The 16,449-nt window shown below is 52.0% G+C and overlaps 1 protein-coding gene across 1 annotated transcript; it reads left to right on the top strand.

Annotated features, from left to right (window-relative positions):
* The first annotated feature begins 11,144 nt into the window (after positions 1 to 11,144).
* LOC104082120 (carbohydrate sulfotransferase 11-like) lies at positions 11,145 to 15,307 on the top strand. Its single transcript, XM_009585125.1, has 2 exons — positions 11,145 to 11,221; positions 14,462 to 15,307. The coding sequence occupies exons 1-2, from the start codon at positions 11,156 to 11,158 to the stop codon at positions 15,305 to 15,307; spliced, it is 912 nt and encodes a 303-aa protein (XP_009583420.1). The 5' UTR covers positions 11,145 to 11,155.
* Positions 15,308 to 16,449: the final 1,142 nt, after the last annotated feature.

Raw genomic sequence — 16,449 nt, 5'->3', positions numbered from 1 at the left:
AGATCTGGTACTTGGCTGATTCAGAAGGACCTCTAAACAAGAGTATGTTGCACCACCTGAGCCAAAACTTCCAATGATCTGTTGCTCAGCGCCAAAGTGAGCAGGTACGTGTTTTCCAGCCCACCATGTTGTGTGGGTGCTGTTGAGCCTTATACAAACTCATAGCAGCAGTCTTGTAATGGTAAGAGAAATTAAATACCCTTCATTAAGCCCTCTGATGGACAAGCAGATGAGCTTCAGACTCTCGTGTGTGTTTTACTCCCCATGCCTGCGAGAACAGACATATTTTGGTTGTCCGTGCTCCGGGGGGGGTGTGACACCAGTGACAGCTGCCAAGCTGTTGCGATGCTGCTTGTGAGAGATGGTGCCGGGCTGGAGATGGGGCTTTGCTGTGGGGGATAACCGGGCTGACAACATCCAGCTGGTGGCTGTGCTTGAAAATAGAGTTGTATGGCCCAAAACCAAGCTACCTGGAGGCAATTTCTGAGCCTGAGAGTTAGGATGCAGCGAAGAAGACACTTATCCAGTGGTTTCAGAGGGACAGCTGAGCTTTCAGGTCCCATGCCGATGCCTGAGGGTAGTGGCTTAGCTGGTGACACAGAGAGATGCCATTAAATCACGTGGTGGTTTTGCAGGGGACAGGGATGTGCCTGCCTGCTGACCTGCTCAAGGAAGCAGGATCACAACGGTGACTCTAGTCCTGCCCTTCTGATATGCTGCATTAGCCTGGCTGGGTTATCTGGGAAGGACTTGCTCCAGGATCCTTGCAGGGGTATGACCAGCTACAGACCTTGGGCTCCCCTTGGAGGTCCTGTTCCTAATGTTCCTGTTGCCCGTCCTTCCCGGGAGAGGTGTATGGGATCGGGGCATTAGTTGGGTCCTGGTGCAGACGCGTGGGCACCCTGTGCGATTGTTTCAGCCGTCCTTAGCTGGTCAGCTCAGTGGTATCCTGCTGCTTGGCTCTGCTATAATGTCTGAAAATTCTCGGGAGCAGGCAAGGGGAAGGTTCTGCTGCTCCCCAGGATGCTCCGGATTGTCACCCTGCCCCACGCAGTGGGAGAGGAGCTGGCAGGGGCAGGTCTGATGGAGAACAGAGTATTACTCTTCCCTAACAAGTGAGCTGAGACAGACGTCTCCGACGGACTCTACGCTGCCTCTACCTCAGCAGAAAGAAATGCAGAGCCAGCCAGCCTTTACCGAGGCTTGGCTCACAGAGCAGAGGGCAGGCTGTCAGGAATAGGCTGGGTTACATATTACCGGCTTGTTCGTCAGCAGGGGGAATATCGGAGGTGGACGGCGGCGGGTCTGCCTGTGACCACACTGCACGGGGCTGCGTTAGGTGGCAACCTGTTGCCCATGTCCACATAACCTCCTGCACAGGAGTCACTCGCTGCTCACCTGCCAATGGGAGTGAATGGTCACCTGTGTGTGTTCTGAGCCTCTGCAAGAGGACGTTGTCACAAGGCAGAACAGACAGAACAAGCTATAACTGGGGAGAAAAACATCAGACAAAGAGGAGCAAAGATGGGGAGGGCCACGGGGGCATTTCCCGAGCTGAAGAGGATGTGGGTCTGGAACAAGAAATGTGTGTTTGTATTGTAAATGTTAGAGCTACAGAGTTTTGTGAGTTGATGACAGCTCCCCTCCATCGCTCCTCCAGCTCACCACTCGCTGGCACAGCCCCAGAATAAACAAAAGAGGTCAAATACAGCATTTGCTCCACAGGGATTGTTACCCGCCACGTGGAAGCTGTACGAGGTGGGCTCAGCTGGGGCTATCGCAGGTCAAGCTCTCCCCTTTTCTGTGATGCGACTGCTTGGGGAGCAGTGCTGTGCATGGAAGAGGCCTGGGGAAAGATCAGAAAACGTCTCTTCTGGTTGTTCTCCATAGGGCTGGCTACTTTTTGCCATTGCTTATGCCCGTCTGAATATTGCTCCGTCTCCCCAAAATGCTTAGTTCCGTATGTGCTCTGCTGCCCAGTGTACCTGCCAGGACGGGGCACGGATGCCGCCCGCTACCTCTGAGTGTGCCCAAGGGGCACGGTCTGCTACCGCCGGAGTGTAAACAAAGTGCAGAGATACCCATCAGCTGTCCGAGGGTCAAACCTCAGCTCTGGAGATGTAGGAAAAAACTTGGTCTGCTACCTGGTAAGAGAGCTCCTTCCAGGTCCTCTCAGCCCCAGTGGCTCCCACAGGCCCTCGGCAAAGGTCCGGAGGCTGCCAGGCAAGTCTGAAATGCCTGGGGCATCCCCTGGTTCTCTTGCTGACCCCCTGCATGCCCAGAAAGGCAGTGGTTGGGGCTGCACTGCAGAACAAGCGCTTGCTTGAGGTCTTTGTGCGCAATCGTGTTATTGTTTCACTTTTGGGGGCACAACGGTGCCTGTCATGTCCTGCAGATTCAGGGATCAGTGTTCTTAGCTGTGACTGATGCTCTTGGCCCTCTCCCAGCGGCAGGTACTCTGCCACTCTCCTGTGCAGCCTTAGCCTGTGAGACCTCTCTGGCATTTGCCATCCACCCCAGATTTCCCACACTATGGCCTCAAGTCCTGTGCCCCGCATCCAAAGCCCTTGGGATGTTCCCTTTTCCCTTGTGAGCCGTGGGAATACACATTTTCCCAGTGGTGCCGCAAGATGGTGACAGGCAGGGTCCCACCTAACCCGTTGGAGGTGGCTGCCGGTGTGACACAGCAGCGTGACGGGGGACAAGGGCTGCTGTCTGTTTACCATTTTAAGAACAGCAAATCAAACGGGCGCTGTGGCTGAGCAGCCGTGCTAGAGGACGTATCTTGCTGCGCTCTTGCGTTGCGGTCACCCCCTCATCATGTCCCCCGCCATCACCATTGCGTGTGGGGGATCTTCAGCCTTGGCAGGGAAGGTGCTCAAGCAGACTTGAGTTTTTCGGGGCAATTCATCGAGTCACTGAGCTGGTGCTGGGAGCAAACACCTGGATGAAGCCCAGCCAGTTACACCTCCTGCTGCTCGTTTCACTTGCAGCTCCCCAGCGGAGGTGGTTGTGTCTGAATTCACACCGCCATCACCATTGCGTGTGGGGGATCTTCAGCCTTGGCAGGGAAGGTGCTCAAGCAGACTTGAGTTTTTCGGGGCAATTCATCGAGTCACTGAGCTGGTGCTGGGAGCAAACACCTGGATGAAGCCCAGCCAGTTACACCTCCTGCTGCTCGTTTCACTTGCAGCTCCCCAGCGGAGGTGGTTGTGTCTGAATTCACAAAGCTGAAGGATGCATTTAAGCAAATCAAGCATGTGGCCTTGTTAGATTTCTTTTCCTTTCTTCTCTAGCATTTTAATTCAGCCTCTGTTGTCTATATCCCCAGCTTTTTAGATGCAGTAAAAATGAGCAGTTGCAGGAATCTAAGTAGATTGGATTTGCCTCTTTGCTGAAGCCAAAAATTTGCATTCCCAAATCAAAACCTTCCTGTAAGAATAAAAATAGGAATGGCTTTTGCTTTTAATTCCCAAAGGTGCTCCCTTAGCTCTGAAGATGCGTAAGGATGTGAATGCCAGAATTGCCACACTTTTGCACAGCTGAATGCAGCATGCAAAAAAGCAAGCAGTCGCTAATTTGGTCCTCTTCTCCATCAAACAGGTCACTGCCTTCAGCAGTGTTAAGTCGTTGGGTCTGGAGTTTGGTGGGGGATTTTGGTGTTTGGGATCCCACATCATCCTTGTTTTGAAAAGTATCTTTAAAAAAAAAAAACAACAAAACAACAATCAACCCTTGTGCTTAGGTGGAAATAAAGCAAATGTGTTCTCCACCAGTACAAGCCCAAGCATAAAAGCCAGAACTTCCTAGACTTAAACTTTGCTTCCTTGAGACCAGCACTGTTCGACCCAATAGCTCTGATCCTTCCAGGCAGGGCAGCTCTTCACGCAGACCATGGGCCACTGCCCAGGGGTTCGACTGCTGCTTCCACGTGTGATTTCTTGGCCTCCGTGCCTGGACCATCCTCACACAGTTGAAGTGTCCAGCCGCCAACAGGGCGGTGTGTCCCAGGCTTTGCTATCAAACGGGGAGGGAAAACTGAGCTCAGACTGCAAGAACTGTCTGGATCTATCACTGCTGCTGTCAAGCTCTATTTTCTTTTTCTCTCTCTTCTTTTTTTTTTTTTTTCCTCTTGGATGTTAAAATCAAAAACTGGACAGATTCAGCAGCCAGTGGCTGCAGCTAGGATTTGGCTTTGAATAACAGAATCTCAATATCCTTTCTTAAATTAGATGGCAGGATCCTTCTCCGTGTCTCTTGGGTGCAGTTATTTTAATAGCGAGGAGCCTGTCTTCACGAAGTGGGGCTGCGTTTCTACAGCCAGGGACGAGTGAGCCATCACTGGTACAACCGAAGCACTCATTCATCGCCCATGACAGGTGCCGGGGAAGAGTCAAAACCAGCAAAGTCTGGAAAAGCTCATTGCTGTGCTCACAAAGAGATCCAGGTCCTAATTTCTGGCTCTTCCAGTGACTGACTTTAAGCAAGTGCTGATCCCTTTACACTATAGAGCTCTGGGTGTTGTTTTCCTTTCGATATAAAGTGGTGATATTGTTCTTACTTGTTTCCCACCATAAACTCTTTATCCTATAAATACAGTTCAGCTGCACAGCTGTGCACGTGCCATGTGTGCCAGGCAGTCAATTTGTGTCACCAGTACCATTTCCTATGTTCAAATCCAGAATCCATCACAAATCCATCACAAATGTGATGGATTCACACCCCCCCCTCCCTCAAGTTCAGAGCTTTTCTTTGGTCGGAGAGAGAGCATCTCTCAGATGTCCCCAAGAGGGGCTGCCCTGAGAGCTGGCTTCTTCCGACAGTACAAACAAGCACCTATCCCACTCACCCACTGGGAGTCGCAGGCTGTAATTAACACTCAGACTGATCATTTCGGGTAGCCAGGCACCACAATTATTTTTTCTCTTTTTTTAGGTTTTGCGCAGACACAACAGGAAGCGAAGCTGGGGCTGTGAGACAGCAGCGGGGAGACAGTGGTGGGGTCAGGATTAGCTCCTCGGGGCCTCTGGGTTGCATACGCAGGTGCAAGCATGCGTGCTCTCTTCACTTCCCTTGGCTGGAGACCACTGAATCTCCAGGTTTTAACCCTCTCCAGTGTTTCATATTGGAGACTACGCATGGAGCTTTTGGCTCCTCGCGGCCCCAGGGTCCAGCCTGGAAAATGCCTGAAAGCTCCATCCTCCAGCCCAAAAGGAGTTGGGATTCCTCCTGCTGCATCTCAGCCAGACTCCCACTGATCTGGGGTTTCCAAACCTCTTCCTATTTGGCACCTGAGCAAGCGGGCATGAAGATGTCCTGCATGTGAAACACCCCCAGTCCCTCTCTGCTGGCCTGTTCCCAGGGAACAATCACATCCCGGCTCAGCTCATACCACATCCAGCTCTTGCAGCCTCCCATGGGGCAGCAAGTCCTGGGATCGCCCGGTCGCCTCGCAGCCCTTCTCAGCAGCTCTGGATCTGCCTTGGTCCCAGGAGAGCAGAGCTGTCAGTGCTGCAGGTGAGGGTCACCAATGCTATGGATAATAGTATTCATGCTTTTTTTGCTGCTATAGCAAATACCTCACCTGATATGTTTCAGGACTTCATTTGCCTTTTTTATGACTGTTACACTGGCAGCTGGTAGCCCAGAACTAATGCATCCGGGACCTCCTGCCACTTCCAGCAGCAAAGTAGCAGAAACTGCTGAATTCCTACATTGCAAAATTAAATTCTGTTGCATTTCCACTCCCCTGGTCCCCTTCGTCCCCAGGATGAAGCTCTAGTTTCCCTATTTGGTGTTTCAGTCTCTCCCCGCCATGGCAGCCTTTCTCAACGCTTTGTCTGTCATCAGTATCTTTCAGTTTTTATGTCAATTTATTCCTGAAGTATTGATCCCAAAGCCAATCTGAGAGATATTTTACTAGAAATCTGCCTTCTGCCCAGTGTTTCCCATTTAAATGCTGCCTGCTTTCTACTTGCTTGTGTCCCTTACAGTTCACCTTTTAAACTTCATCTTCTCTGTTTGAAGTACTAATTTCCTGTGGTATGTCATATCTCATGCGTTAGGTATATCTGGGTGAAAATCTACCACACACGTTTGATCTACAGGAACGGCTTATTTTATTGACAGATCAGGTCACATGGGTGTAAGTTGCGCTTAGTATATGCCATGTTGATTTTATTCCTCTATCCAGTTGCGCCCACATCTTTTAATTGTTTTCTTTCCTTCAGACTGTTTTCTAAAGCCTTGGTAATGCTGATGTCAGCCTAGCAGGCTTGTCGCTGCCTGAATCCTGTCTCCTAGCCAAACTCTTCAATTCAGGCGCTGGATTTGCTGTTGTGGTTGCGGAGAACCTCCCTTCGTAATTAAAAGTCTCTGCAGCCAAAACAGCAAATTCTTTTGCTGGTGCTTCCAGAAGTCTGGGATGGGCATGATCCAGTCTTTCCCTCACCTCACACATGTCTGGCTGTCTTTGCAATCAGCTAGTACACCTAAATATGCACAGCTTTAAAATCTATTCCCTTTTCCAAAGAGAGCTGGCAAGTCATTGAAACCCCAGATCCTGCTGTGGTATTGATGTCACGCTGCTGCAAGAGAATAGCTTCGGTTTTGATGGGACAGCACTAAAATCTGAGCTGTAGGGGGAAAGGAGGGAGGGAGCGCGTTGCCTTTTCAAGCTCCAAAGGAAAGACTGAAAGCACTTGTAGCACAGGAGACTCCAAAATGTGCCTGAGCTCCCTTTCAAGCTCATCTTATTCAGTGATTTCTGGCCAATGTTACTGCCTTAGCATGAGGGTTTTGGTCTCTTGCTCTGCATCACTCCTATTCCCTTGCCTCATCCTTTGAAGATGCAAAGGACAAATGTGCTATTTCCTTCTGCTCATCTCAGTGAAAAACATTTTGGATTTGGATCACGGACATATGCTGTCTTGATACTTGTTATCCAAATGGTGATCCAGCAGTTGCCAAGGGTTGATCTTTTCTCCCCTTTAGAAACTCGATATACCTTGGCTAAGTCACATCCCTGCTTTCGGATGCAATTGTGGTGATGCTAAATTTCCGAGGATTACCACTGCATGTGGTGGAATCTGGGAACCTCAGTAACAAGCTATAAAGTCAGGAGGAAAGCCAGGATGCGAAGATCTTGGCAGTTCCTCCATGATGGAAGATCCTGCTGTACTTAGGACCATGGTGCCAAAATGCAGCACAAACCATTAACTTACTCTGATGATACTCCCTCCTCAACACTGTCATATATTTCAGTATTCCTTGGCCCTCCCAAACTTCTTGGAGTCCCAGGAGCATCCCAGGGATGGGTAAGCCAACGGTACAGGGGATGGGGTGATCGACTCGCTCTCAGTGTGAATGAGTGGAAGTGCAAATGCCATTGCCCATCTGTCCCCTTCCTCCCTCCTCCTCCTCGCAGTCTAGGCTGTATCCCAGATCTGATGGAAGAAACAGGCACCGATCAAGAATCGAGCCTTTCCCCGGCTCCCCCTCCATGTTTGGTTTCCTCTCCAGCTGTGCAGTTCAGCCAGCTGTGGAGCCCCTTGAGCTCGGCCTTTCTAAGGTGGGCCATTGCCTGCTTGGGGTAGGCGGTGAAGGCGAGGACAGGATGGGGACAGCAATTAGGGGACAGGGTGGGGAGAGACCCCAGGATGGGAGCGCACTGTGGGATTGCATGATGAGGTGGTTGGGATGGAGCAGCCAGGGAAGAGGGTTTTGTGTTCAAATTAGGGCTGAGCTCTGTTCACAGAGGAGGACCCGGGGTCTGGCGATGGGGGGAGGACTGGGAGAGGAGTGCATCAGCAGAGAGGTTGCAGGTGCTAGGGCTGAGGGATGGTGAACAGGGGATGGCCACGGCTTGGGGTCATGGGGCAGAGCTGTGTTAGGTGGCAAAGCCTGGTCTTAGCAGGGCTGGACTCCATTAAATCACCGTCTACAGCCTCCCGATGGCTCAGGCAGGTCACAGCAGCCCTGGCCTGCCTGCTGCTGTGACGGCCAATGTTGCTCTGCCGGGAGATCCCAGATGTTTTGGGGATGCTTTGGGCACAGGCAGCCTGGACTTGTCTCCGTTTGAGCGCACACTGCCGGCCGCAGGGATTTGCAGCCGCTCTGACCCCAGCCCTGCAGAGGATGGACACTTTGGTCCCACGGAGCACACATGGGCTGCTGCCCTCCGCATGCACCGGTGCTGGCATGGTGCTGTGCTGAGCCGCACACGGTTGCAGCTGCTGCATCTCCCCCTCTGCCGCAGGGTTTAACACTGTCTTCAAAAGTCATCCTCATGGCCCAGCCAGGACCCCGTTTGCTTTTCTCCTTGGGGTGCCGCGTGTAGCGTGAGCAGACGGTTTCTGAGGGGGGAGACTTCCTGCAGTTGGAGCCTTGTAAAAACCTGCCATTGGGCCAGACATTTGCTCTGAAGGGTTTGGCGAGCGCCCCGGGCAGGGGATGGTGTCATCACTTTGGAGAGCAAAAGCTGTCAAGATGCAGTGAGTGTGGAGCGCTGGCGTCTTCCCCCTGCCAGCTCAGCGCTCCCGGGCTCCTCCAGCCGCACGGGAGAAGCCTGGCAGCTTTTCTTCCTTTTTTTTTTTTTTTTTTTTCTCTTCCCCTTTTTTTCTGGAGCCCTGTACAGGATGAGCGTAGCGGGGATCCCAGGGGGTTTGCTGCTATCTGGAGAAGACGCCTTGTTCTTTGCCAGAACTTGCGCTGGGGAAAGGCTGGAGGAAATCCATTTTGTAACGTTTCTGCTGGGGCTGTTGGCAAGAGTCATGCGAGGTGCAGCAGTCCCTGGCCAGGCTTGCTCCCCTGCCTCAGCAGCACCGAACGGCACAGCCCAGGGCGGTCAGAGCACGGATCTGACCTGCCCGACCTCTGCTCGCTCCCCGCTTTACTGCAGATTTGCTTTTTGTTCACCCTAAAGAGCCTCCTGCCGAGCCAGCCCGCTCCTCCCGGGCCACGACCTGACCCTGCACCGGGTGCTTGTCTCCACGCACCACTGCGCAGTGCTGGCACAAGCAATTTGCATTTCTAGCAGCTTCAGGTCAGCCTGAACCACCCGGGCTTTGCTTATATCCCTTATAAGAAAGGTTCTGGTTGATACACGTGTTAATCTTGAAAACAAACGCCTCGACGTTGCTTTTACTAAATATAGGACAAGTGTCTGCTGCGGTGCAGGGTGCTTGCAGACAGCCCACAGTAGGGTCATGCTCTTAAATCGAACAGGAGTTTATCAGCCCCGGCCAGGAAAGGGACTCGAGTTTAATGCTCTCTGCTTGCAGATTTGAGCTGCAGTGCGTCGAGTTTTCAAGGTCAATCTCATTCCCTGTCATTTGCAGAGGGCTGAGCCTGGAAATGTGAAATGGGGCTCCTCTGGGACGAGCATCTCAGCCCCGCGCTGTGTACATTGGATCTTCTGCTTATCTATCATTAGCACAGATGCCGTTTCACCCTTCTCTGGGGTAACTGATACAGGGCATTGAGGAAGAAACCGTATCTTCTCGTTGAGTCACATCTCGATCAGTCCAGTGCTGCAGGAAGTGTCATTTCCCACAAACGCACAAGTGTACATGCGCTGCTGATGAAATCTTGTGAGGTCAGGCAGTCATTTCCCCCTAATTACAGTTCCAGGAATGAAAAATGTTTAGCTTAGACCCTGGTGACTTTGTGCTTTGGAGCAGTTTTCATTTAAGCAAAATATAAGCACATGAAAATGAAGATGGGATTTGGATTTTTCCTTCTGGTTATTTTGTTTAAAAAGATGCCGTCTGGGGCTTGTATAACAAATGTGTTTTTGTTTGGTGATGGTCAGTGAATGAAAAGATCCAGAGCCCCAAATTGTCGTGCAAAAAGCCTGTGTTAGAAACCTTCACGTTGCCAGAAATGGTTTGTGAGAGATGCTTTTCCCCCCACCACATACGTCCCTCTGAGATTTTAGAAGGTCTCTCCTGTATGAGCAGGTAGGACTGGAAGAACCTCCCAGGCCACAATCTCCCGAACAAGGTGTCCTATCATCCCCTTCAGAAAAAACAACTTCCATTTTAAAACTCCGTAATTTCTTCTGTGGAAGCCAGCTCCAGGGCTGCACAACCCCCATGGTTAGAAACCACCTTCTCATATGAAAACTATCGTGGCATCCTCTGCCAGTGGAGAGGGTCAGATACAAGAAGCAGAGGGTGGGTGAGAGGTGGGACAGCTGCTTGGAAGCGTTACTGCAAGCGAGAGCCTGTGCCCTCGTGGCTGGCTCCATGCATTAGGTTCGGGATATCCAGGCCACGTGGTTCTGCCCACGCTGGGCTGAGGGACGGCAGCTGAAGCAGATGCTTCATAGCCTGGAAGGTGGTTGCATCCCTACATAATTTATGAGCATGAGAACTTGAGCATCTGTCACCGACTGGGTCGCCGGCATCGCATTCGTGGCTGGCCAGATCCAGCCTCGGGTTTGGTGCTGCTGCAGATAGACCTCCGAAATCAAACCAGCCCATCTGCATGGCAGGGAAGGGGTGAGGACTGCTTGGGTGGCTGTCTTCAGCTTCAAACACTCAAGGAGACGTTGCTGGTTTTGAAGGGAAGAAAAAAAAAAATAGCAAATAAGAACTTAAAACGACTTACCAGTCCGACAAAGCACCTGACCAATTTGTCTATTAATGACCGTATTTCTGAGCCTGGAAGTGCAAACTCGGAGCCCATGGGAGCTCAGCACAGAGCCGCCGGTGTTGGATCTGCCTCTTACCTCTGCCAAGCACAGATGCTGTCTCGCCCCTCACGGGGCTGTGGCGATGCTGGACGGGGTCCTGTCGCCTCCTGGGTCATTCCCTCGCCAATGCAGCCTGCATGCAGTGGCATTTCCCAAATGCACATGGATCAAACTGTTCCCACTTGTTCTTGAAATTGTAACAAGCCACTATCTTTATTTATGGTCTTTTCTTTGTTTAAAGGTTAGGTCTTTTGAATCCTAACTGCAGGTTTTGTTAAAAAATAAGAGGGAGGGACAAGCATTGCTTGAGCATCTTCTCCCAGAGCCAAACGGATTTGTCTCTTCTTGGGGGACGTTGCCTCATCCCGACTTAGGCATCTCCCGGGAGGGTGAGCGAAGCAGCCCCTCCCAACCCCTCTGATTTTTCTTGCTCCTTTTCCAGCTGCAGAAGATGGGGTTATGAGATCCACCTGGCAGGGAAAGGCCGGTCGCAGCCCACTCCAGGCCCTGTACGAGAGTGACCAGGTAAGGGGACAGGGAGAGGGAGATGGGGGGGTGAAAAGGGAGTGGGGTGCTGGAGTTGATCCCTTCTTCCACCCCTCTGGTGTGCGGGGCACTGCGCTGTCTCCAACCACCCTCAAGGTCCCTGTGCCTGAACCTCTGGCCATGTCCAGAAGAAAAGACCACACCGCTTTGGGGAGTAATTGTTGATAAAAAACTGCTTATGGCCCTTGCTGGTACTTGGGCAAATGGTTTCATTACTGGTGGGCTGAGCCATAGCTGGGCAAACCCAGGAGATTTTGCTATCTGAGGATTTCAAAGCCAACTCTGGGCCATCATAGCAGGGCAAGAGCATCATTGCTGCACTTTCTGAGCTAATGATTGATAGATGTTTCTGGCTGGGAGATATATATATACACACACACACATATATATATAAATATATATACATATATATATATATATATACACACACACACACACACATATATAAAGCTGGACCCAGCCATGAGGGGTTTGTAATCCTGGGACATCTCAGTCCTCTCCATCACCCTGAGTTGTGCCAGTTACACCTGCAGAGAAAGGGGCAGCCAGGCAGAGTCTGGGCAGGGAAACGCTCCCTTCCAGGTGGGCTTAGTAGGTCCCTGTCTGTGCAAGGGTCTGCTACAGGACAAGCCATGGTCACTGCTTCAGGCAGGGAGCACTCGCTCTTGCCAGCCCCCGGTGCATGCAGCCCAACCAGCATCGGTGACCCAGCATCGGGGAAGGTGTCCCACTTGCACTTTAGCAGCTCCACGGGAGCTTGGGATTTTGTGGTTGAAGCTGCGAAAGTTGTGTTTGTTTCCTCCTACTGCGTTTCCCCCCCATGGGCGGGCAGTTTTTCCCCCATGCAGCCAGACTGGTCTTTGCAGAGGAATCCTTCCCACAACTTCCCTGCAGGAAACCGCCCTCAAACCGGTGCAACGGCCTGGGCCATGGCACCAAATGTGCCCTCCATCTCCCCGCGTCCACAGGGCAGTCATCTTCTGCAGCCCCCAAGAAGCAGAGGGCAATGCTGGTGGTCCCTGCAGCTGGCTGCCATCCCCGCAGCCACCCCACTGCCCATCGGCAGTGCCAGTGCCCGCTGCAGCCAGAGTCAGATCTTCTTTCCATACGCGATGTTTTGTGTTACTGTCTAGCTTGATGCTTTTATATCTATAGGCAGCCAAATTAATTTGCTTTGGGAAAAAAGGCAAATGTGAACTTCTTTGGCCACAATGCCGGCAAACCCTAACGTTGCTGGAATGTCATGGTGTTATTTCTTTGAAAGTGACTTAATTTGTCTGGCTTTTAAAGAGAAGGAAATGAAGGGAGCAATTTTGCTCTGAAATAACTGCAAGACATGCACTTATTCGAGTGGGTGGCTGTTGAAAAGTAGTCGCATTTATTTGTTGCCATGCCTGCAGACAGTGTCTGTCTGTCTGTCTCTCTGGTCCAATAGTTCTGAATTACACAAGTGCAGGGAAAACCACCTGAAAAAAAATCACATGATTAAAATGCCTCCTTTTTTTTTTTTTTTTTTTTTTAAGCACTTGCAAAAAGGGTTTCCAATTTTAAAAGCAGATGGGGAGCCTCCAAACAAAAGAAATTTCTGCTGAAAGGTTTGACTGTGTCGCAAGGACGTGTACCATGAGAATGCCTCTTCAGCTATGGTTATCGCATCCCTCGGTGCTGTATCTTCTTCATATCCAAGTAGCCAACAATGTCAAAGTCATCTCTTGGTGGCAGTAGAGTCTGCTGACCTGCATTTCCTCCATCTGAGCATTTTCCCTTATCATCTCCCTCTCGGAAGGAGCAGGGATGGGATGCTTTCTCCTGCCCCTGTCTCAGGTTACTGTCCATGCAGGTTCCTGGAGAAAGTGGTCACTAAGATGACCTGGACAAGGTTATTTCTTTTGTGGAAAGGAGATCCAAAAGGGTCTGAGTGTGGTTCATCCCTTGCAGGAGGAGCTTTTTGCCCAGATGTTAGTGTCCCTCTGAAGGTGACGGGTCTGTTGGATCATCCATGGGATGGGCAGCTTGTCTCAGGATCCCAACTCCTAGCAGGAGCTTTACAAAGCCCCATCTCCACAACGCTGCCTCACCCAGGCTCTAGTGCCTCCCAAAACCCCTTATGGGCCCCCAGGGAGCAGTGAGGGTGCACCTGAAGCTTGGCAAAGGGTGTCCTTTGGCATGCATAAGTGATGACAGCTGTCAGCAGCAAGGATATAGGGACCAAGGAGGTGGCCTGCCCTTGCCTTTCATCTTGAGGTTGCCACGTCTCTGCAGGCTCCAGAGACATTTGCGATGGTGCCCTGTGATGCCAGTGGGACTGTCTTCACAACCACAAAGTGGAAGGCACTGTTGTCTTGCGACATGGGGGTCATCGCATTGCGTTATAGCAACAGCTCTGCGGGGTCAGAGCTGCCCTGGGTTAGCAAACGGGCGGTGAAGCCGTTAGCGGTCGTGGCCCGGACGAGGCTCTTGAAGGTTCCCAGCGATGACCTCGGGGCTGAACACGAAACCTTCCAACCCTCATGAGCAAAACGGGGAGCGAGTGGGCAGGAGGAGGAAGGGACCTTCCCCTTCTGAGCTCCTGGAAATGGTTTCCTTCCCCAGATGTTTTAGTGACGTTTTGGGATTTCTGATGAAAACCATGACAGGAAAGGTCACGTCCCCAAATCTGGAGGGGGGTTCAGCCAGGGCAGGGGTCAGGGCGTTCTGGGCTCCTGGGAAGCCAGTGCAGCAGTTGCCAGGCCTTGATGCAAGGATCAAAAGGGATAAAGAAAAAGGACCTCCGTGTAGAGAAAGGAGACTATGAACAGAGCTGAGGCATCGGACTGGCCTGTGTGGAAAAAGTCCCTCAGGAGAAGAAACCCAAAGCCCTTGGGAAGGGCCACCCCATCACCTCCAGCGGCGCCTCGCTCCTCTCCATCATGCCCTGCCACCCCACCTCTCCTCCAGCTCCCCGTCTGCTCCCTAGGGTTTGACCGTCAGCATTAAAGACCATTTTCCTCCACCCGTCTCCCTTTGCCCTTCCTTGGCAGCACACCCGCGCCATTTTCATCGTACATGCCTGCACTTGCGTGCCACGTTTCTGCTTCTTGGCTGCGGTGTCACATGGGTGACTGCCAAACCCAGGAAAGGGGAGGGAGTGGGGATAGTTGTGGGCCAAGTGTTGTTTGTAGGCCACGATCAGCTTGGGCAAGCTGGTGACCATCTCTTTTTTTTTTTTTTCCTCCCCAGTTTGAGCAGTCATCACTGCAGGTGGTTCACCAGCAGAGACGGGAGCTGTTGAGCAACGTCTGCAACCGTTACACCCGCAAGCGGCGTCTCTTGCAGCCGGATGACTTGCGGCACTTGGTGGTGGATGACATGCATGGGCTGCTCTACTGCTACGTGCCCAAAGTGGCCTGCACTAACTGGAAGCGGGTGATGATGGTCCTGACAGGGCAAGGCAAGTACCGGGACCCGCTGGAAATCCCCGCCAATGAGGCCCACGTCTCGTCCAACCTGCGCACCCTCTCTGAGTACAGCATCCCCGAGATTAATCACCGCCTGCGCAGCTACCTCAAGTTCATCTTCGTGCGGGAGCCCTTTGAGCGCCTGGTCTCGGCGTACCGCAACAAATTTACCCGCAGCTACAACACAGCCTTCCACAAGCGCTACGGGACTAAGATCATCCGGCGGCACCGGCAGGAGCCCAGCGACAAAGCCCTAGAGCGCGGGGATGACGTGCGCTTTGAGGAGTTTGTATACTACCTGCTGGATCCACGAACGCAGCGGGAGGAGCCCTTCAACGAGCACTGGGAGCGGGTGCACTCGCTTTGCCACCCCTGCATCGTCCACTATGATGTGGTGGGCAAGTACGAGACCTTGGCCGAAGATGCCAACTACATCCTCCAGTTGGTTGGGGCCGACACGAGCGTCAAGTTCCCGTCTTCATCCAAGACCACCAGGACGACAGACGACATGACGGCCCAGTTCTTCCAGGACATTAGCCCTTTCTACCAAAGGAGACTCTTTAATTTATACAAAATGGACTACTTGCTCTTCAATTACTCCATCCCCTCGTACCTCCGCATCCGATGAGGCAGGGGCTGGGGGGAGAGGTGAGGGAAAGCTGGGTAACTCTCATCTTGCCACAATTCCTCTCCTCCCACCCTGTGCTCATCTCTTGGTTGACTTCTCCCCCGTGCCCTGTGCATTATGGTCTGCTCCACATCCTGATGCCTTGTTCATGCATGGTCTGGAAGGAGGACACCTCTTAAAACACTGGGGCTGGAGCTTTTCCTTCCCTTTCCCTCCCACCCTTCAACATCTAGAGGCGATGGTGGTGGGACTGGACACTGCTGGGTAGGAGGGCTTACCTTGGCTGGGGACTTTTAACTAAGAGACTCCTCTGTAGATCCAAGTCTTGGGAAGGCTCCTTTTTCGGGCAGGATCCCTTCAGGTGTTTTTCCTCTTTATGGGGCTGTTTGGCGGCAGACATGGCGTCTCGGGGGGCAGGGTGGAGCGTGTCAGAGACTTGCATAGAACCAGAAATAAAGCAGTAATTTAATGTAAGTTTTTCCTTTCATTTAAAATTGCTCCCACCTTTTATTTTCACCTTGTTCTCCTCCCTCCTCCTCCAGCTTCTTGCGCCATCCCCCATTGCTGGGGAAGGCAGTGGTGTGTTACTGTGACCACGCATTTCTCCCTGACAAAGCCTGGAGGGCTTTTTTGTTCCTCTCCTTCCACGTGCTCTCGGTTGGGATGCAGAGTACTCCAAAGAGAGAGAGAGGAGCAGGTTTGCAGCAGGTATGGGCTGATAGAGACACAGTGCCTTCTCCTGAACTACAAACAGCAGAGCACTCAGTGCCTCTGTGTGTGTGTGTCTCTGGATTTCTGGTCAAATCCAATAAATCCAGGCCCCACACCTCCTGATTTTTAAGAGCAGGTGATAACTGTTTTGCAAATCCGTATGTATAGCACGGCTGCAGGTGTCTGCTCAGATGAAATCATGTCATACACAGTGTCCTGCCCATGGCCCCGCTCGGTTTGGCGGGCCCCAGCTGGCAGCACCAGTTTCTTGTCCCCTGCCACCCGTGCGCAGCCGGTGCCTCCCACATGGGGTGGCCACATTGCACTGGGGGATGGACAAAGGTGCTGGGGCAGGTTTGAGTTATAAAGTGCTTTGGGAAGCACTGTGTGGGATGTGGGAGATCGCTCTGGCAATTAAAAGGTGATACTGG

The sequence above is a fragment of the Fulmarus glacialis genome, unplaced genomic scaffold (assembly GCF_000690835.1).
Source record: "Fulmarus glacialis isolate BGI_N327 unplaced genomic scaffold, ASM69083v1 scaffold21199, whole genome shotgun sequence".
Taxonomy (NCBI): domain Eukaryota; kingdom Metazoa; phylum Chordata; class Aves; order Procellariiformes; family Procellariidae; genus Fulmarus; species Fulmarus glacialis.
The sequence above is the reverse complement of the archived record's forward strand: the minus strand, read 5'-3'. Positions and strand labels throughout refer to the sequence as shown.